The sequence below is a fragment of the Salmo salar genome, chromosome 18 (assembly GCF_965601325.2).
Source record: "Salmo salar chromosome 18, fSalSal1, whole genome shotgun sequence".
Taxonomy (NCBI): Eukaryota; Metazoa; Chordata; class Actinopteri; order Salmoniformes; family Salmonidae; genus Salmo; species Salmo salar.
Window position 1 is genome coordinate 23078254 of NC_138308.1, and position 21539 is coordinate 23099792.

General features: G+C 42.1%; 1 protein-coding gene across 1 annotated transcript in view; it reads left to right on the top strand.

Annotated features, from left to right (window-relative positions):
• Positions 1-1562: 1562 nt before the first annotated feature.
• Positions 1563-21539, top strand: part of LOC106577051 (glutamate receptor ionotropic, delta-1) — a 354069-nt gene continuing 334092 nt past the window's right edge. Inside the window, exons 1-2 of the mRNA XM_014154750.3 lie at positions 1563-1971; positions 6326-6481. Coding sequence (XP_014010225.1) covers positions 1893-1971; positions 6326-6481 — 235 coding nt within the window. The 5' untranslated portion in view covers positions 1563-1892. The remainder of the gene's footprint in view (positions 1972-6325; positions 6482-21539) is intronic.

The following is a 21539-nucleotide window of genomic DNA, read 5'->3' on the forward strand; positions in this document are numbered from 1 at the left end:
AATATTGCTTTATCTATGGTTGGCCTATTAGCTGGTCAAAATGGGGCTACATGAAAAGTGGAATACGTTAACACTACCAGTTGTTTTCATTGAATTTATGTAAATCAACAACAAAAAATGTAATTCCTGCAAAGCAGGAAAACTCTCAGCAACCAAATAGTGATCAAATTAAGATCCTACATTTGTAGCCTACAGCTAGGCGAGCTTGGTTAATGTTTCAGTCTAATGTAAGCTACGCATGTTAGACCAAATGATCCGATTGAAGTTATGAAATTCGACAAAAATATACAACCGAATTAATTTGTTAGACAACTCAATCAATTATTTAAACAACAATTTCAATGTAAAAGTATTTGAATGCATAAATTCCTTTGTTGTCTGCGATCTACAGGTGATTGCTCCTTCAGTCGGGTCAAGCGGTCCTTGTAGCGTATTCCAAAGGCGCTGTCCACTTTCGTGGTTCTGAAAGGCGACGTGACCTGGTAGATCTAACCAAACAATTACAAGATATTTCCGTATATGCTCAGTCACAAGAAATATCCTTTAATTGTAGGATTATTCCTATCATGCATCTTCATCTTGCACTTGAAACTTCTTCTCAGCACCTGTTCCCTTCTTGTAAGCGGGTAAAATAACAAATGAAATGCCTAATTTATACCCATCCTCTTTAAATCTATGGAATTGTAAACCTGCATAAAATTGGATTCGGCTCAATATGACATGACATTGATTCATCCTCAGTTATTAGCATATAGGCATTCAACAATTACCATACTAGTTATCGCCACAGGAGTGGCCCATTAATTCGTTTGTTCAGCGTTTTGTGAAGAGACTAATCAATCAGTCAGTCAAGTAACGCGTAAAGGCATAATCGATCAATCAATCAATCAGCCTTCATTTGCATATGTCTGTAGTTCCTCAATCTTCGCTTCTGGCCAAATCCCACTGTTGCCAAGTCAATTAGGCTTTCTCGCTGGCTGTTTCCTAGGACCAGAACTTCTGCGCTGAAAAATGTTAAGTTCTGTCAAATGTCCTTCATCCATCACTTTCACCTTATGGCTAGATCCCCTTCTTCGGCTCAACATCTGCACCCGAGTCTTCTCTCACCCCGTTGCTCTGCTCTTTAGTTTCTGGACATTAGCCTATTTATCAAATGATAACTTGTAAATCATAATGCATTTTGGCAAGCAGGGGCAGAACCATATAGCCTAATCTAGTTTTCGATCAGACTATCAATGTATATCATGTAGGCCTACCGCAATAAATATGACTATATTCAGTGTTTGCAATTATTTAGTAGCCTTCATCCAAGCATACACTGCATAGTTGTCTATCAGCCTCAAGGTAGGCTACTCTAAAAACACTGCGCTCTGCCCGCGTCTCTCTCCGGCTAGAACAAATTCCATTTTACCCGGCTTCTCCGGACTGCACTGAGAAGTGAAGTCTCTGCAGTCACGTGGGTCGGGCGAACAAGCGATTTCACGATTCAGTGTGTGTGCTTGTGAGTGTCTCTCTCTCTCTCTCTCTCTCTCTCTCTCTGTGATTACAGGGGGGTGTCCCTCCGCATTTTTGCAGTTTGCCATGCTTTTAGACACAGTGAGCGCTGGAGAAGGCGAGAGCGAGAGACGGAACGCCGGGCTCAGTAGCTGTCTTTGAATACAACCACGGGTTTCCCAACCTTTCTTCCCTTATTTCCCCCTCACTTTCCGTTTAAAGCCGTTATTTCCCTTGTTATAAATATAGTTTTTAGTCTTTCTTTAGTGTTTCCTTCATTTTGAGGCTTCTGAATGACAGTTGTGATTTGTATCGTTTTTGGTCATTGTTTGTGGTGACCCATTGCATTGTCGAACAGCCGAGGAAGCTTGGATGAGCTGCTTCGCTAAAAGCCAGAAATGGAGTTGCTGTTGATCTGCCTTTCTCTCTGGATATTGCAATGCAATTCTGCCGGAGCGGACTCCATCATTCACATTGGTAAGGACCATGGACAGCTATGCGCGGGTTTTAGTGAGACGTGCTGCAGAAACATCTAGAACCATCACTGTGTAGCAGAGACTAATGCATGCGATGCACGTAACTGTAACGCGTGAAGGGCAGCCTCAGGGATGTTTTGCGGAATAAATAATCTATTTTGACTGCGTCAGATGTAAACTGAAAGTTTGGATGCAGTCAATGTTAACTTAAGGTATAGTCTCCTGAACATAACCCTATTTCAATCTTGGTGTAGGAAATGTAAACATTCGCCGACTTCATTTTTTTAGGCTATCAGAGAAAGTCTAGCTAACATGTGAATGGAGTGGATCGATTTCTTAAATGTCAATCATTTAGCAAAGACATGGCATTTATTTTCACCAGTAGCAGTGCCTTTTCCCCCATCAGCTTTTGAGGAATCAATGTCACTTGAGCGGTTCACGGTTTGTTATGCACTCCCCCTCCTAAATCAGACCACAAGCCTTAACTTTTAATGGGACGTGATCGCCATATCAATAGCATTACAGATGGGTTGTCAATAGGTTTTCATTGTGAAAGATGCAATACTGTCATTACATTGGATTGTGTAGCCTAAACCTCGAGGGAGCTTTTCTGCCAACATATGCTTGATGTTTGATCTGCCAGTTTTCCAGCACCAAAAAAGCATGAGTTGTCATTGTATTGTGGAGACAGAATAAACTCATGATGATACAGAATGTTAAAGAGAGATTGCGGGATTTACATTAATGCCCGATCTCCACAAAATGCATGCATAAACGCGAAACTGAAGTATAGCCTTTACTACCACTAGTCAAATTATTTGAAAAACCTGGTTTGAAATGGAATTGATATGCCCGACCTCGACGATAAATCCCACACCTTCCATAGCCCCCCTCTCCTTCTCTCTCGCTCGCTCACTCAAACACACACACACACGCGTGCAAATATATGGTCGTCTATTTCTTTACAAGAGTAATGGCTATGCATATTCTCAACATATAGGCATATTCTCAACAATGATCATAATGCTGTTGCGTAGTTGCACCACCTTTCAAGAACAAGACGAAACACGAGTTTATTAAAAAAAAATATAACATTAGGCTACTGCTGCATACCCTAAATGTGTCCTTTACTTTGTACTTATCATACGGCATATAGGCCTATATATAATGTGTTACTCCACATTGCACTGCTTACCAAATAGGAGCAGCAAGTGCTCTCTCTCCTCTGGGTCATTCTCCAGGGAAATTGCGGTGTGGTTTTAATATTAATAGACCCTAATAACCCTGATAACTCGGATGACCCAGATAATACAATTAATCATCCCACTTTTTATTGTATTATGCAACACTTGGTTTCTGGGAACATCTGTGGTTGATCTCAAGTGGGGATGTCTGTATATGTGGCTATTGGGTTATCTCGCTTTGATTAATGTGTGAGTGTGTGTGTCCGTGCAAGTGCAATTGTCTCCGTCTGTCTGTCTCTTTCTCTCTCTCTCGCTCTCTCATAGATAGTGCTAGGGAGCTTAACCGAAGCTACACTCACGCAGTAAATGGCTTAAATTGCTAAAATGTGCCTTCATTGTCAGAATACACCATGCCACTAAGTATATCATCACTTTATTTTGTAGGTTTCCCATAATATTTCACTCAGTGACACTAGTGTGTATGCAACCCACTGTACTACAGCGTAGCCTCCATACGCTGTGCTCAGTAGACATCAACCAGAGTTGCAACTGACACGCAACTAAAGTGGTCAACCACAGGTACATTTTCCTCTTGAAATTATGTCCTCCATAGAGATCTCTATGTTTTCCTACACAACACGCGTCTGCTCTCAGTTCAATAGGATGTGAATTGAATCCCTTTACTGTCGCTTTCCAAGTCGTGAAATGTATTGTGAGTCGCACAAAATAGCGAGGCGCTTTTGCTTTCAGTAGGGCCGTCAAATGTTTAGGCTGCTGCAGACACTATGTAGGTTCTAGTCTATTTTTAAACTCTAAATGGTTAAATTAGTGAGAAATACAGTGCCTTCAGAAAGTATTCACACGCCTCGACTTTTTCCACATTTTGCTGTGTTACAGCCTACATTCAAAAATGAGATGTCACTGGCCTACACACAATACTCCACAATGTCAAAGTGGGATTATATTTTTAGAAATTTAGAAAAACGCTGAAATGTCTTGAGTCAATAAGTATTCAACCCCTTTGTTTTGGAAAGCCTAAATAAGTTCAGGAGTACAAATTTGCTTAACAAGTCACATAATAAGTTGCATGGACTCACTCTGTGTGCAGTAATAGTGTTTAACATGATTTTTTTCATGACTACCTCATCTCTGTACCCCACACATACAATTATATGTAAGGTCCCTCAGTCGAGCAGTGAATATCAAATACAGATTCAACCACAAAGACCAGGCAGGTTTACCAATGCCTCACAGAGAAGGGCAACTACATGTATTGTAAATAGGTTAAAAAAAGCAGCATTGAGCATGGTGAAGTTATTAATTACACTTTGGATGGTGTATCAATACACCCAGTCACTACAAAGATACAGGCTTCTTTCCTAACTTAGTTGCTGGAGAAGAAGGAAAATGCTCAGGGATGGATCAACAACATCGTAGTTACTCCACAAAACTAACTAAAATTTGTGAAAATAAAGAAGCCTTTACAGAATAAAATGCATTCCAAAACATGCATTCTGTTTGCAATAAGGCACTAAAATAAAACAGCAAAAATCGTGGCAAAGAAATGTACTTAATGTCCTAAATACAATGCGTTATGTTTGGGGCAAATCCAACACAACACATCACTGAGTACCACTCTTCATATTTTCAAGCATGGTGGTGGCTGCATCATGTTATGGGTATGCTTGTCATCGGCAGGGACTATGGATTTTTTTTAGGATAAGAAACAGGAAAATCACAGGCAAAATCTTATAGAAAAACCTGGTTCAGTCTGTTTTCCAACAGACACGGAGACAAATTCACCTTTCAGTAGGACAATAACCTAAAACACAAGGCCAAATAGCAACCAACATTTGTCACTGCTGATATCCAATGCCACCTCGCAGGGCCAGATTACCGCAGGGAACGTGCCTCAGGGCAGGAGGGGGGTTAGACCCCCGGTTATCATATTATGGAAAAATGTGTAGAATTGCACGAAATTGTTGCATTACACGTATCGTGTTGGCGACCCACTTGAATCAAAATGCAACACTTCAAAATGTAGCTAGCTGTCTTCTACAAATTGTCCTCTAACCAGTGATGTACACATTATTCCCAGATTCCGTGTGTTCTTTGAGGTGTGTTAGTTTTAACAGGACGTGCACCTTATCTCCCCGCTCTCGGTTAATTAATTTCAACGTGATACTCGATAGGAGTGATTGACAAAACAGCGTTGCGTCTCTCTTTCTGTTTTGGTGAGCCCTGTATCAAAATGCAACATTCTAAAACGTAGCTGAAAGTGTTCTGCAGGTTGTCCTCTAAGCAGTGATGTAAAAACAGTGCATATGCCCCTTGTACAAATACAAGCAATATGATTACAATTGTTGCACATGCATGTGTACTGTAGATAGTACATTTTATGTTTAGGTTTTCAATACATCGTGAACTGTTCCTGCATATTGGTTATTGATTTGGACACTTTAAAACTGTGTTTTGACGTTGGGCTATTTATCAAAATGTTTACAGGAAGCAGTGACAGAATAATGTTCAACTGCAGTTTTAGGAACATAAATTAAACTTTCAACATTCATTTCCAATGGTATTGTACTTAATCAGGTAAAAACTGCTGAATGAGTCCAAAAACGTGCTGTGATTGATTTATTTTGATTATATAGCAGAAATCACCAAAACGGGTTTGCCCTGCCTACTCACAGGTCCATATGTGAAATAAATCCCATTGACAGTTTCCACATCTGTAGGCTACTATACAGCCAATGCTTGTGACTCTGCCGCACTCCACTGTTCTATGGTTTATCTTTGCTGCTAATAAATAGGCAAAAGACCCAACCAAAGATCCATGTCTGGAAAGTGATTTGTTTTGCACGCGTTTATGAACACGTGTAATCCCACCTGTGCTAGAGTGCCTATCAAGAACTTTTGACAAGGTTAGCCACTCTGCCTACAGTAAATATGTAGCCTTAATAATATTTATTTAGGCATCCAAATAGCGCATATACCATAAAGGGCAATCGATAAGGTAGTTCAGTGTAAACTGTATCATCATTTAAAAATGGATAGATACTATGCTGGATCAAGTAAACCTGTTGGTGAATGAAAAAACCATGGGCACAGTTCACAGTTTATTATCCCAACAAATACGTGAGCCTATATTGATTTATTTTGCTCCAACAGGTGCCATATTTGAGGAAAACGCTGGAAGGGATGACGAAATTTTCCAACTTGCCATTTCTGACCTAAGTCTCAACGACGACATTCTACAAAGTGAAAAAATCACCCACTCTGTAAAATCTATCGAGGCTAACAACCCATTTCAAGCAGTGCAGGAAGGTAAGTGACCCGGCAGAATATTTTTTTGTATCGATTGCTTTGCTGTTATATCTAATTGCTTAGGACCGGAGGGTTGGGGACACCATTTCAGCTTTGTGATTTCTGATGGCATGAGGGTGTTTACATTCTTATCGTGGTTAAAGACTTGCAGGCTGTTGAAAAATTCTTTCAATTTTCTTGTTTCCATAGTTTGTTGTATCTATTGCAGTTTAAATTCTTAGCTAGATGTAAGTATTGAGTCAAAGTTCAGACGGGTGATTATTAACTTAAATCTCTTTTCTCAGATGCAGATAATCAGCTTTAGAATGTGGATAGATTCAATCTCACTTTTTCATGTTGTAGATTCACATCTACAGCTTCACAGTGCTAAAAGTGCTTGTCTCTTGTAGCTTGCATAGTCAGTCAGACAGTGCCGTTCAAATCACTGAGGTATAATACCAACTGGAGACTGCATCCAAAGTTTCCGACCGTTGTTTTCAAGGTAATCTACTCATGTTCACCGTCTATATCCAAGTTGCGTCCAGTTTATACCGACCAACATCACATGCACGCTTGCACTCAGTGCGCACAGGGAGCAGCGATGATGTCATCACGTCATCCACAAACATGGCAGACATTGGATGAATATAAAACGTTAATATCTTCGGCTGTGAGTGATGGGGGAAAAAATCGACCTCAGCAATAATTATTTGAATAATTCAACATCCCAAAAAATGTACACAAAGGTAATGACTAAAGTGTCTTTTTAGGAATTTACTAATCTGACTTTTTTATGTGGCCTTCAATGGGAATTGTCTTTCTGGGCCGGCGTCAGTTAAACTGCAGTATCGATTCGAAACTGCAGGAGCAGTCAAAACTGTTCTTCTACTGTAGACCGGAACCCTGGCCCCTTGGTTTAAATATGATGTCACCCAACAGCTGACATCATCACAATACATCATAAGGTTACTGCCAAAATAAAGGAAATACCAACATAAATTGTCTTAATAGGGTGCTGGGCCACCACGAGCCAGAACAGCTTCAATGCACCGTATCTAGAACTCTGTTGGAGGGATGCCACACCATTTTTCCATGAGTAATTCCATCATTTGGCGTTTTGTTGAAAAATGCTGTCTCAGGCACTGCTCCAGAATCTCCCAGAAGTGTTCAATTGGGTTGAGATCTGGTGACTGAGATACACACACACACACACACACACACACACACACACACACACACACACACACACACACACACACACACACACACACACACACACACACACACACACACACACACACACACACACACACACACACACACACACACACACACACCCTTTAAACCATCTATGCTCCATGGATACCCCTCTTTCAAACTCACTGAGATCACTTCTTCTAGCCATGGTAGCAAAAATAATGGGGAACTGGGCATTTTTATACATGACCCTAAGCATGAGGGGGTGTTAATTGCTTAATTAACTCAACAACCATACCCGTGTGGAATCACCGGCTTTCAATATACACTGAACAAAAAAATAAACGCAACATGTAAAGTGTTAGTTCCATGTTTCATGAGCAAAAAAAATACAATAAAAGGCCACTTTAAAATGTGCAGTTTTGTTGAGGAGTATTTCTATCTGTAATAAAGCCCTTTAGTATGGAAAAACAAATTCTGATTGGATGGGCCTGGCTCCACAGTGGGTGGGCCTGGCTGCCAAGTGGGTGGGCCTATGCCCTCTTAGGCCCACCCATGTCTGTGCCACTGCCCAGTCATGTGAACTCCATAGATTAGGAGTTCACATGACTGGGCAGTGATTTCCTTATATGAACTGTAACTAAGTAAAATCTTAGAAATTGTTGCATGTTGCATTTATATTTTTGTTTGGTATACTTCGTATGCCTCATTTACGGAAGTGTTTCCTTTATTTTGGCAGTTAGCTGTATATAACCAGAGGAGAACACAATAGTATTAAAACCGTTGTCAAAGGCTTAGAGAAGTTGCCAAAGAGATTATCGACCTTGTCAGACATACAGAATGGCATAGAAGGTGAACAATGAAAAAACTTTTACATGCCTCCCCTCCCCAACAGAATGGTAACTTAAACGAGGGGTAATTGGCTTATGTTGAAGCTTTTGTTAGAGCTGTTGTAAGGGATTGTTGATTCAATTGAATTGGACTGAGTGTTCAGCTAGGCAAACTAAATGTTAGTGGATGATTAATGAACTGGATACTAATATGTTTGCCAAGGCCATGATGGTGGTATTGAATGATGTTTCCATGCACTGTGAAAGAGAATGGAACCCTCATCAAATGAACCTAATAGCTAGGGATCTGCTACAGCCATTTAGACCACTGCATCCTTTTACAATGGCCTTGAATAGAATAGTTACTCTGCTACGAAAGCACTCAAATAGTAATACCCATTGATTCTTGAAGAATATAACTGATACATGTGTCCCATCAGATCCCAAAATATAACCTTGTTTTACTCCAGCGATTGTAAAGCATGTAAATATTAACAAACACTCTGTATATAGTATAGCCTTAAAACATGGTTAAAACTATCATTTTGATATCATGGATGGTCAGTCCTAGTATCCATAGCTCTGTCTATGAATTTGAGAGTGGTTACATCTCTCCAAGCCCATTCCTCAGCTTTTTACTAAAACCAAGGCGGGTTCACGGCTTTGTTATTTTTTAAACTGCAGATTGTAGCTTTAAGTTAATACTGAAGTGATTTTTGCACGATAAAAGTGAGGTGACTTCTATTTAGAAATGTGTTTTCTTATCTCGTCCTAATTCAGAGTCGTTGCCTATCATCAAAACATGTATAAACAAGCCATTTTCTGTTAATAAAGGGCATCTACCGTTACAGCAGGCAATAACCTTCCAGCTCTGAAAGTATAAGAGAAGACAACAGACGTTTATTTCTGGCTGCATACCAAACAAATCAGTGCAGAAGACTTAAAATATGACAACAACACAAAGGTTTACTGGGTATCAAGCCTGATTGATGGTGAGCCCAAATACCTTTCATAGGGAACCTACTGGTTGTTCTACAGTGGACATTCCTGCTGCTTAGTCTATGATGATTTCCTTTGGTTATTATTATAGCTTACCAAGTCACTATTTCCACATTAGCAGTGCTATTTATTTATTGTTGATTGGGGGTGTTTTGGAACTCGGGGCTTACCGGTCGATGAGGCGCCAGGATCGATGAGCCTTCCCGGGACTGGGGTGTGTGTGAGATGAGTGGATGGTTGAGTGGCAGTAGGGTCGTGTTGACCTTTGCTTTGCTGTTTTGTTCACATTCACCCTGTGACTGCCACTAAGGACCCTGCCAGTGTACCGCCAGGGAGGAGGAGACAGGCAGGGCTGGGCAGAAGTGTGAAGAGAACAAGGATCAGAATAAGAATGAGCGGGAGTGAAGGAGGAGTGCGGGAAGAGGAGTGCTTAGGAAAGGAAAAGGGTAGGCGTGAGGAAAAGAAGAAAAGTGAAGGAGAAGATCAGTAGGAGGGTAAGAGGAAAAACAGCTGTTGCATTAGAATACCTGTCTCTGTGATCTAGAGGGACTAAGGTGACGAGAGCTTCCATATTAGCATGAAGTTGATCACTGGATGATGAGGTTTGGGTTAGGTGACATCCTTCACGTCAAGACTGATATGATAGATCCAGGTCAATTCTAAAAAGGGGTTAAGACCTGTGCATGACTCAAATTGACAAACAATCAGATCAATGACAAGTTAGTTAGTTATTTCGGAGTATCAAATAACTGCCGTTAACTATTCACTGCGGCAGATGAGGGTCTATTTTAGTCACCGAGTTGAGATGCAGTAATTTGTTGAGTGCTTTGTACCAATACCCCCCAACACCCACTACTGCAACTCCATTTACATCAACTCCTCCCAAGGGAAAAGTCAAGGAGAATTGAATTGCTCCAAGCACATAGACTTAGAAAACCCTCCTTCAATAACTGTAAGGTTCACTTTCACCTTCCTCTACTACACGTGCCAAAGGATCAAATGATAGCTCCTTTTAGAGTGTTGGCGTGGCCAATGCAATATCCCCACTAGATTCCCCACTTATGACAACTCATTATTCACAACGCTCTAAACATGATGGAAAGCTGGCCTTTGACCATTATTGTCCCCGCCTGTGGTTTAATAACTGTAGGTAAATCTCCATAATGGATTTGTTTGTGTTTTTATGTCTATTTCCTGGGTGTAGTGAGGAGAATGATCACGTCATCTTTTCCAGGCCTGTTAATTACCCAATGGTTATTTTTAATCCGTCATAAGCTCTTTGATTGGCCTGCAGACACGGAACTGCTTCAATCAGCTAAGTGAGGTCACAGCCGTGGTGTACATTTCACCCTTTCATTTAATCCATGTCTAACACTATTCCTGTAATTATACTGGATGTTTCCGGGACTGGCTTGATCAGGCTGCTTATTGTGCATTGATGGTGAATTGTATAGTATGGAGGGTTTACGATAACATTGTGTACTAATACACAGAGCTGCACTGCCGAGGGGCTGGGTAGATTTGCATGACAAACTGCATTGTTGTTAAACAGTTGTTAGCCTGTAGTAAGATTCGATTCGATTTAGATTAGATTTTGGCTGAGGTCTCTGATTATCTTCTTGGCCTTCCTGCTACACCTGTATTGTAGGTGTCTTGGAGGACAGGCTGTGTGCACCCAATGGTGCGTTCGGCTGAGCGTACCAGCCTCTGTAGAGCCTTGCGATCAGCAGCGATGGAGTTGCCATGCCAGGCTGTGATGCAGCCTGACATTATGCTCTCGATAGTGCTCCTGTAGAACACTGAGGGCCCTCTGGGACAGGCCGCATTTCTTCAGCCTCCTGAGATTGAAGAGTCCCTGTCGTGCCTTCTTCACCACAGTGTCCGTGTGGTTTGACCATTTCAGCTCCTCGGAGATGTGTACGCCAAGAAACTTTACATTTTTGACCATCTCCACGGCGGCCTTGTTGATGAGGATGGGGGCGTGCCAAGCCTGGTTCCTCTTGAAGTCCACAATCAGTTCCTTTGTGTTGCTGACGTTGAGGGAGAGGTTGTTTACCTGGCACCACACCGTCGGAGTGCCTACCTCCTCTCTTTTAGCCGTCTCATCGTTGTTGGTAATCAGGCCTACTACTGTTGTGTAGTCAGCGAACTTGATGATGGAGTTGGAACTGTGTGAGGCCACGCAGGCGTGGGTATACAGGGAGTACAGGAGGGGACTGAGGACGCACACTTGTGGGGCCCACGTGTTGAGGATCAGTGTGGAAGAGGTTATGTTGCCTACCTTCACCACCTGGGGGCGGCCCTTCAGGAAGTCCAGGACCAGGGTCTTGAGCTTTGTGATGCGCTTAGAGTGCACTATGGTATTGAATACCGAGCTGTAGTCGATGAACAGCATCCTCACATATGCATTCCTTTTGTCCTGGTGGGTGAGGTTAGTGTGCAGTGCCATGGTGATTACGTCATCCGTGGATCTGTTGGCGGTAGGAGAATTGGAGAGGGCTGGGTGTGTCGAGGAGGGAGGAGGTGACGTGGTCTTTGACTAACCTCTTGAAGCACTTCATGATGACGGAAGTGAGTGCTATGGGTCAGTAGTCATTCAGTTCAGTTACTTTCCCTTTCTTGGGCACAGGGATGATAGTGGACATGAAAATGTCTGAAAACACATCAGCTAGCAGTATACTATGCATGATGCTGCTGCCGTCCAGTTCATGCTGCCGTGTGTGTACATGTGTATGTGTGGCTGTGTTGGTACTTTACGCATGCTGAGTTGGCCGTGTGTGTGTTTGTCTGTGCATATGTGTTAAATAGCGTTTTATTTACTGTTAGTATCCGTGTGTGTGTGTGTGTGTGTGTGTGTGTGTGTGTGTGTGTGTGTGTGTGTGTAAAAGGTACTCCTGTACCTTTTACTCACAACCTATTCTACTATGCATAAATACTGCCTTGCCTGTGCATGTTGCATGTGCATTTTCATGCTGTAGTGACCATGTAGTCTACAGCAGAATAAATCACAGATAGACCTCTGGCAAAGAGAAGGGCCTATCAGACCTGCAGCCCATTGAGACCTGAAAGACACATAGAATATGCATTCGACTATCCCCTTTGGAATGGAGAGAGTCAGCACTGCCTGGCGCTGTAGGTCCTGTCAGAGAATAAAGAGACAAAGTGAGCTGAGAGAGAGAGATAGTGTGAGTTATGGTCCGGCCCACTGCTCCTAAATGTAGTCACTGTTCTGTCCCTCTTCTCTCCCCGTCCTGGAAAGTGTTCCACTGAAGCGTTCTGTACAAGGCTTTGTCCGCTCTGTGCCTAAATCCAGCCTGCTGCTGTCATTCCTTGGGTGCACCGGGATATGTTGTGTCATTCAGGTCATTGACTCTGCACGTCTCTGAGTTTCTGTGACACCTCTGAATGCGTTGAGAGTGTAGTGTAAGTCATCTCTTGGTATCAGCCCCTAGAGAAATTGCTAGCACATTGAATGAGATTTGCCTTTGGAATTGTACGTGTTGGTACCACTGTTGTATTTAAAGGTATACACTAATCTGTATTCAAAGGAGTCATCGGCTTCTCTCTAAATGTCACTGCGAGCTGGGATTTCACTAATCTTTTAATTTGGGTATCAGAAAACAGGCTTTTGAAGCATGGTATCACTTTTTGAAAAAGTAAAGCAATGTTATTTGTTTTTTTCCTGCCCTATTCCCTTAGCGATTGCAAGGCCGGTAATTGCCAGGTTTTCAGGAAATTAAATGGTGAACTTTGGATTCACATGTAAACAGAGTGACTGTAATGTAAACAGAGTGACTGTAAGGCACTAATTAGGGTGTTTCAGGTGCATCATCACTCTCTTTTCTCTTTTCTCCCTCATTTCCTCTTGTCCTCCAGCTGATGTGTCTTTTGAAGGTGATTTCTGATCTTTGGGGGGTGATCTTTGTGGGTCACACTGCTACAGGTTGAGTTTTATTTTGGAAGGCAAACATAGGCTTTCATGATATGAGGTCTGGTATAAACTACTGAATTGGACCAATTACTGTATGTAATTACTGTATGTAAGATTGCCAATCCCTTTTTTATTGTACAATGTTTGTTGCCATATTATCTATCCACAGGTACTCGCCTGTCTGTCTGTAGAAATGATCAATTTCAATGATTAACTGAACTAACAACAACATATCCATCTTATGCAGGTTATTTTCATGCATTTCTCTCCCATGTGACAGTAAGAACAGTGCAGGTCGATATGACAAATGTTTTCACTTTTCTGCGACCCCAAATACTCCTCTCCATTACCTGTAATAGTGATGGAGGTGGTAAAGAGGAAATCAAGACTGATTGTCTCCTGGGAGATGACCTGTCCAATCAGATGGATGCTGGTGATCGTCTAGGTCACAAGTCTATGGCATAATTTCTCTTTTTCTATGGTTTGTTGTGCTTTAACATTATTGAGCTGCTTAAAAAGTGCTTGAGAAATAGTGATGAGGGAGGGATGGAGTGGGGTAGGGAGGGATGGAGAGGAGGAGTGAGGGTGGAATGGAGAGGAGGGAGGGATAGAGAGGAGGAGGGGAGGAGGAAGGGATAGAGAGAAAGGGATAGAGAGGAGGAGGGGAGGAGGGAAGGATAGAGAGGAGGAGGGAGGGAGAGATGGAGTGGAGGAGGAGAGGGAAATAGAGGAGGAGGGAGGGATGGAGAGGAGGAGGGAGGGATGGAGAGGAGAAGGGGGGATGGAGAGGAGAAGGGAGGGATGGAGAGGAGGAGGGAGGGATAGAGAGGAGGAAGGAGGAAGGAGGGATGGAGGAAGGGATGGTGTAGAAGAGGGATGGCGAGGAGGAGGGGAGGAATAGAGGAGGAGGGAGGGATGGAGAGGAGGAGGGAGGGAGAGGAGGAGTGAGGGATGGAGAGGAGGAGGGAGGGATGGAGAGGAGAAGGGAGGGATGGAGGAAGGGATGGTGTAGAAGAGGGATGGCGGGGAGGAATAGACAGGAGGAGGGAGGGATGAGAGGAGGAGGGAGGGATGGAGAGGAGGAGGGAGGGAGAGGAGGAGGGAGGAATAGATGGGAGGGAGGGATAGAGAGGAGGAGGGAGGGAGAGATGGAGTGGAGGAGGAGAGGGATGGAGAGGAGGGGGGAGGGAGGAATAGACAGGAGGAGAGAGGGAGAGATGGAGTGGATGAGGGGAGGGATAGAGAGGAGGAGGGAGGGATGGAGCAGAGGAGGGAGGGAGGGATGAGAGGAGGAGGGAGGGAGAGGAGGAGTGAGGGATGGAGAGGAGGAGGGAGGGATGGAGAGGAGAAGGGAGGGATGGAGAGGAGAAGGGAGGGATGGAGAGGAGGAGGGAGGGATGGAGGGAGGGAGGGAGGGATGGTGTAGAAGAGGGATGGAGAGGAGGAGGGGAGGAATAGACAGGAGGAGGGAGGGATGGAGTGGATGAGGGGAGGGATGGAGAGGAGGAGGGAGGGATGAGAAGAGGAGGGAGGGATGAGAGGAGGAGGGAGGGATGGAGAGGAGGAGGGAGGGATGGAGAGGAGGAGGGGAGGAATAGACGGGAGGGAGGGATGGAGTGGAGGAGGGAGGGATGGAGTGGAGGGAGTAGAGGAATGGAAAGGAGGAGGGGAGGGATGGAGAGGAGGGAGGGATGGAGTGGAGGAGGGAGGGATGGGGAGGAGGAGGAAGGGATGGGGAGGAGGAGGGAGGGATGGGAGGAAGATGGTGGGACTAGGCGTTAGGGAGGGTTGTGGTGGGGGTGTTCAGGACGGAGGCTTTTTTTTGGGACCCCCCTCCCTCATGCTGAAGTGCTTGGAGGGCAGCATGTATAATTTACTACCCACCACCTGCACTGTTGGCTGCGGAGGACTCCATTCCAGGACGGAAGACAAGGAGCGGAAAATAAGCCTCAGAGTAAATCCTATTAGTGTATAAACAGGAGGCAACGAGAGGAACATTGGCTGCTTGGCCGCTTCCCACTACTCATTCCTTTCAGAGAGATAGAGAAAAAGAGATGGAGGAAGGGTGAGCGAGAGGAAGAAGAAGGGAGAGAGTGTTGGAGAGAGAGAAGAACGGAGAGAAAGAAAGAAGAGAGAGAGAGTGGGAGAGAGAGAAGAAGAAGGGAGAGAGAGTTGGAGAAAGAGAAGAAGAAGGGAGAGAGTTGGAGAGAGAGAAGAAGAAGGGAGAGTTGGAGAGAGAGAAAAGATGAAGAAGAATGGAGAGAAGAAGGGAGAGATGGTTAGAGAGAGAGAGCGAGAAATGGAGAGAGAGCTACAGACTGTTAAATCTTAGGTAATAAAAAAGATTATGTTGGTTCAGCTCACTGCCACATTGACTACAAGACAGGTTTGTGAGCCTTTGTATGTGGTATCGCCGAGAAACACTGTTCAACTCAGCATCAGTGAGTGGGCCCATCTGCTACTGGGTCACGCTACTCTCTCCATGCCACAAGTCCTCACACTCATGCCCAGGCATCATGGATTTATCTGGTAGTGAAGCTATGTAAACCCCCAGAAAGAAACGTAAAACCCTAAACCCTGTTTTTTGAGTGGAGGTCAAGTGCAGATGAAATCTGGATAAAATGCATGGACATTGGACATTGGACACTGGACATAATATTATAGCACATTCCATTCAGACATGCATCACATCTTTTGACTTTTATTCTATGAATAGTTTTCCAGACAACATCGCTTTGAGAGCTATCATGGCTGAAGTCACCGCAAGCTACAAGATACCAGTGGTGTAAAGTACTGAAGTAAAACTACTTTGAAGTACTACTTAAGTCGTTTTTGGAGGTATCAGTACTTTACTATTTATCTTTTTTGACAACGATTGCTTTTACTCCACTACATTCCTAAAGAAAATAATGTACTTTTGACTCCATACATTTTCCCTGACACCCACAAGTACTTGTTACATTCTGAATGCTTAGCAGGACAGGAAAATGGTCCAATTCACACACTTATTGTCACGTCCTGGCCAGTATAAGGTTAATTGTTTTTGTAGTTTAGTCAGGACGTGGCAGAGGGTATTTGTTTTATGTGGTTCGGGGTGGTGTGTTTGTGTAAAGGGTGTTTGATTTAGTATTTCCGGGTTTTTGGTTGATGGTCTATGTGTTTGTATTCTATGGTTAGTCTAGTGTGTGTGTTTCTATGTTTGGTTAATTGGGGTTGGGACTCTCAGTTGAAGGCAGGTGTTGTCTATCTGCCTTTGATTGAGAGTCCCATATATTAGGGTGTGTTTGTGTGTGTGATTTGTGGGTGATTGTTCTGTGTTGAGCTTTGCTTTGCCAGACTGTTTGTTAGTTGTTCGTTTTTTCGGTTTTGTTATTTTGTATGTTCATTTTTGAAGATAATTAAAAATCAAGATGAGCATTCACGTACCTGCTGCATTTTGGTCCTCCATTTCTACCAACAACAACCGTGACACTTATCAAGTGAACACCCCTGGTCATCCATACTGCCTCTGATCTGGCGGTCTCACTAAACACAAATGCTTCGTATGTAAATTATGTCTGAGTGCTGAGAGCCCCTGGATCTCCGATAAATAAAAAACAAGAAAATTGGCTGCCTGGATTGCCTGAACATAAGGAACGTGAAGTAATATATTTACTTTTGATAATTAAGTATATTTTAGCAATTACATTTACTTTTGATACTTAAGTATATGTCGCAGTGGACATATGGCTGATAACACAAATGTCTATCAACCCAAAGGTTGAGTGTTCTAATCTCATCATGGAAAACATTGGCATTTTAGCTAATTACCTACTTTGCAACTACCGTACTTACTACTTTTTAGCTACTTTGCAATTACTTAGCATGCTAGCTAACCCTTCCCTTAACCGTTTAACATAACTCCTAACACTAACCTTAACCCTAACTAGCCTAGCTAACATTAGCCACCTAGCTAACATTAGCAACATCAAATTGGATTTCGTACCATATCATACATATTTTACGAATTGAAATCCATAACAGATCATACAAATTACAAATACTTAACATGCCATAAGAATTGTAATTCGTAACATATCATGAGAAATGGATTATGGACATCCACAAATTAATACACACCTATCGTACTAAATTAAGTATCTCGGATTTACATACAGAATACGAAATGCTATGAGATCAGGTTGCAACCAGCCCAGCCAGCAGCATGCAGTCAAAATCAAAGCAAACTCTTGCTAACTTGGTTACCTACTTGATGAAATGAGTCTGTTTTTAACAAATCAACTGTTTAAGACTATTATATTTTCAACAAGCAAGATAAATAAATGTGCAATCACTCTTGAGTGAATGAACAAAATCATTTTGGAGTGAACGCTTCAATACATTTAAATAGTCTTTCGAAGTCAAAGTTTTTGGAGGACACCATACGCTCCTTCTACAGTCTTCTTGGCATTTTAATCCACATATGTGCTAATCGACATTGCCAACATTGCCAAACTAAACTAACAACTTTTCCAAACTGCCGTGCACACCTGTGTGAAGCTAGCCACAATAAGGAATAGCCACAATAGTGGAATTTGCGGTTCATCTTTAAAATAAAAGTCCCCCCTTGAAAGGGATTCAAACTGATGGAAATATTGGAATAATGTCATATTTACAGTAGATAATTCGAAAAAAGTTTGGAGTAGATATTTGGAATAGATAATGCAAAACAGCCCTTAGCCATGGTATACTGGCCGTATACCACACCCCCCTCGGGCCTTATCGCTTAATTATAATGTTGTAAAATAATGATGCATAATCACCTTCCGGTGTAAAAGCGCCTTCTCACTTAAAACATTGTTTTTTGTTTTTAACACAAGAGGATGTAATGTCAGTCTTTGTCACATATTGTTGCTGGTAAAGTACATTTGAGATGAATAATAGATGTTTCTCTGCATGTTGCATGCTGTGGTGTAAACCCAGCCATTATGCTTGACATTTCACAAATGAAAGCATGCATCTCTGCTTTACAAACACTGGCTTGATTTATAACTGATAAATTGGCCAGATTTATACTTGTCTTCACACGCAAAAAAAGAAGAATTACTTTCTAGAACCAGTCATGAGGTGTTTTCTTTATTCATCTGAAACATTCAGTTGTCCATTCTAGTGACATTACTTACTAGGGTAATCTTTATCAATCATAGGATGGTGGATAAATATATGAGGTACATCATTCCACCTCTCCATAAGAGAGAGGGCATGAATTATGAAGTAGCTACAGGTTAAAAGGGATCTTCGAGATAGAGAGACGGGGCGAGACGGGCCCTTTTTTACTAAACTTAATGTGAATGATTTATATTTTACCTCAGTCAAGTACAGTACGCTCGTCTTCTATTATCTAGTCGCCTACAGCTTTGGCCTCATTTTGATCCTTATCAGACAGAAATCCTTTCCATACCATTGCCCTCATTTACCCTGTTTTGTAATCAAAGTGCTGCACTAAAGTGTAATTTGCTATGGATATTGTACAGTGCATTCAGAAAGTATTCAGACCCCTTGACTTTTTCCACATTTTGTTACATTACAGCTTTATTCTAAAATTGATTCAATTGTTTTTTTACCCATCATCAATCTACACACAATACCCCATAATGACAAAGCAAAAACTAATTTATTACAAATAAAAAAACAGAAATTTCACATTTCCATAGGTATTCAGAACCTTTACTCAGTGATTTGTTGAAGCGTCTTTGGCAACGATTACGGCCTCAAGTCTTTTTTGGTATGACTCTACAAACTTGGCACATCTGTATTTGGGGAGTTTCTCCCATTCGTCTCTGCAGATATTCTCACGCTCTTTCAGGTGGGATGGGGAGCCTCGTTGCATAGCTAATTTTCAGGTCTCTCCAGAGATGTACAATCGGGTTCAAGTCCGGGCTCTGGCTGGGCCACTCAAGGACATTCAAAGACTTGTCCCGAAGCCACTCCTGCATTGCCTTGGCTGTGTGCATAGGATCATTGTCCTGTTTGAAGGGGAACCGTCACCCCAGTCTGAGGTCTTGAATGCTCTAGAGCAGGTTTTCATCAAGGATCTCTGGACTCCAATCAAGTTGTTGAAACATGTCATGGATGATCAATGGAAACAGGATGCACCTGAGCTGAATTTCAAGTCTCATAGCAAAGGGTCTGAATACTTATGTAAATAAGGTATTTCTGTTTTTTTTTTTTATAAATTAGCAAAAATTTCTAAAAACCTGTCTTCACTTTGTCATTATGGGTTATTGTGTTTCGTTTGATGAGGCATTTTTTTTTATTTAATCCATTTTGGAATATAAGGCGGTAACTCAACAAAATGTGGAAAAAGTCAAGGGGTCTGAATACTTTCCAAATGCACTGTATGTGCCACTATAAGTTTGTCTGACTATGTGTATCATATGTGTGTGTGTGTGTGTGTGTGTGTGTGTGTGTGTGTGTGTGTGTGTGTGTGTGTGTGTGTGTGTGTGTGTGTGTGTGTGTGTGTGTGTGTGTGTGTGTGTGTGTGTGTGTGTGTCTTTGCTTGGAGCAGTAGAGGTTCTCATGTCCTGGCAGTAAAGCAACTCCACATATAATGGCCAAATAGCCCATACAACACTGTAATCATTGCCAAACTATCAGCTTTGGCTATGCAGACATACCCTAAATGCCTTGTAAATATTACAGCCTTTGGACTAAATTAACATGTACAATGCTACATTATACATGTATGCATGTATTATACATGTAATGTAAATAATTCAGACTTGACAGAGCCTTATTTCTTTGTGTGATTATTGAAAAGGTTGAATACAGCAGGCAAGCTGTGATAAGATTATGGGTCTTTGGAGCTGCTTCTAATGGACAGACCAGATGACGGCATGGAGTTAACAGCCCCAAGCTTCTAAGGCAAGCCTCAAAGGTCAGATTGAAGTTTCTCAACTGCAGTTAGAAATCCCAAACAGTGTAGGTTCAGTCTCACTTTGGTTCAATGATACTTAGCTAAGAAAAATTACATCTGCTGGCCACATTCAGTAGTACATTGGGGAGTGATTTGTCTACAGGCCACATGTTCCAATTGTTAGGCAGAACAAGAATTGTAATTTGTGATTCTTACTGTTTTTAGTGACTTCACCTTTGACACAGTTCTAATACAACGTTACTCTGATTGGACCTGTAGCATGGACATGGCAAGCATAGCAAAGTAAGAAGTAAGCTTAGGAAACCTTCCCCGTGCTGCATCTTACACGTGTGAACTAAACAATCTCAGCGTTGAATGAGAAAATCTTATTTCATCATGATGTCTTATTGGAGAATGGAAAAGCAAGTGGATGAGTAGGAGGTGGTGAGGAGGACTAGTTAGCTGGAGGGGAAAAGTGTGGGGGATGCGTCTCTAATCATCTCCATCCTCCTTTTCTCCAACCCAGCAGGACGGAATTCTGTCCTACGTGTTCTCATTCACTGCGATGCCAACTTCCCGCTAGCAACCCCTCAGAATGAATAATACAGGACATAGGAATGAGACACTCTACCCTACATAGCTTTCTCTCATCATGTAAAATAACATATCCTTCCAAAACCACAAAAATGGCTACTCTTGGGTGACAACTCTGAATTTGTACTTTGTACCAATAGTCAGAGGCTAGACCAGCGGCGTAGGCAAACAGCTAACAGCTTATTGTACAAGTAAGCAAGGAAGAATAGAAAGGCCTGAAGGTGTTTTCGTTAAGCCCAAATGTGCACACTTTTTTTTCAATATGAAACAGCCACACACAGACAATACAACACAAACATTTTAGGCCTATGTTTTGAAATGTACGGTGGGTATATAATGAATAGCTTACTTTGAATAATAATAATGGTTTTCTTTTTTTAATTTAACCTTTAACTATTTTTGAATTTGTATTATTTCACCTTTATTTAACCAGGTAGGCCAGTTGAGAACTGCGACCTGGCCAAGATAAAGCAAAGTAGTGCGACAAAAAACAACAACACAGAGTTACACATGGGATAAACAAAAGTACAGTCAATAACAATAGAAACATCTATATACAGTGTGTGCAAATGGAATAAGGAGGTAAGGCAATAAATAGGCCATAGTAGCGAAGTAATTAAAATTGAGCAAATT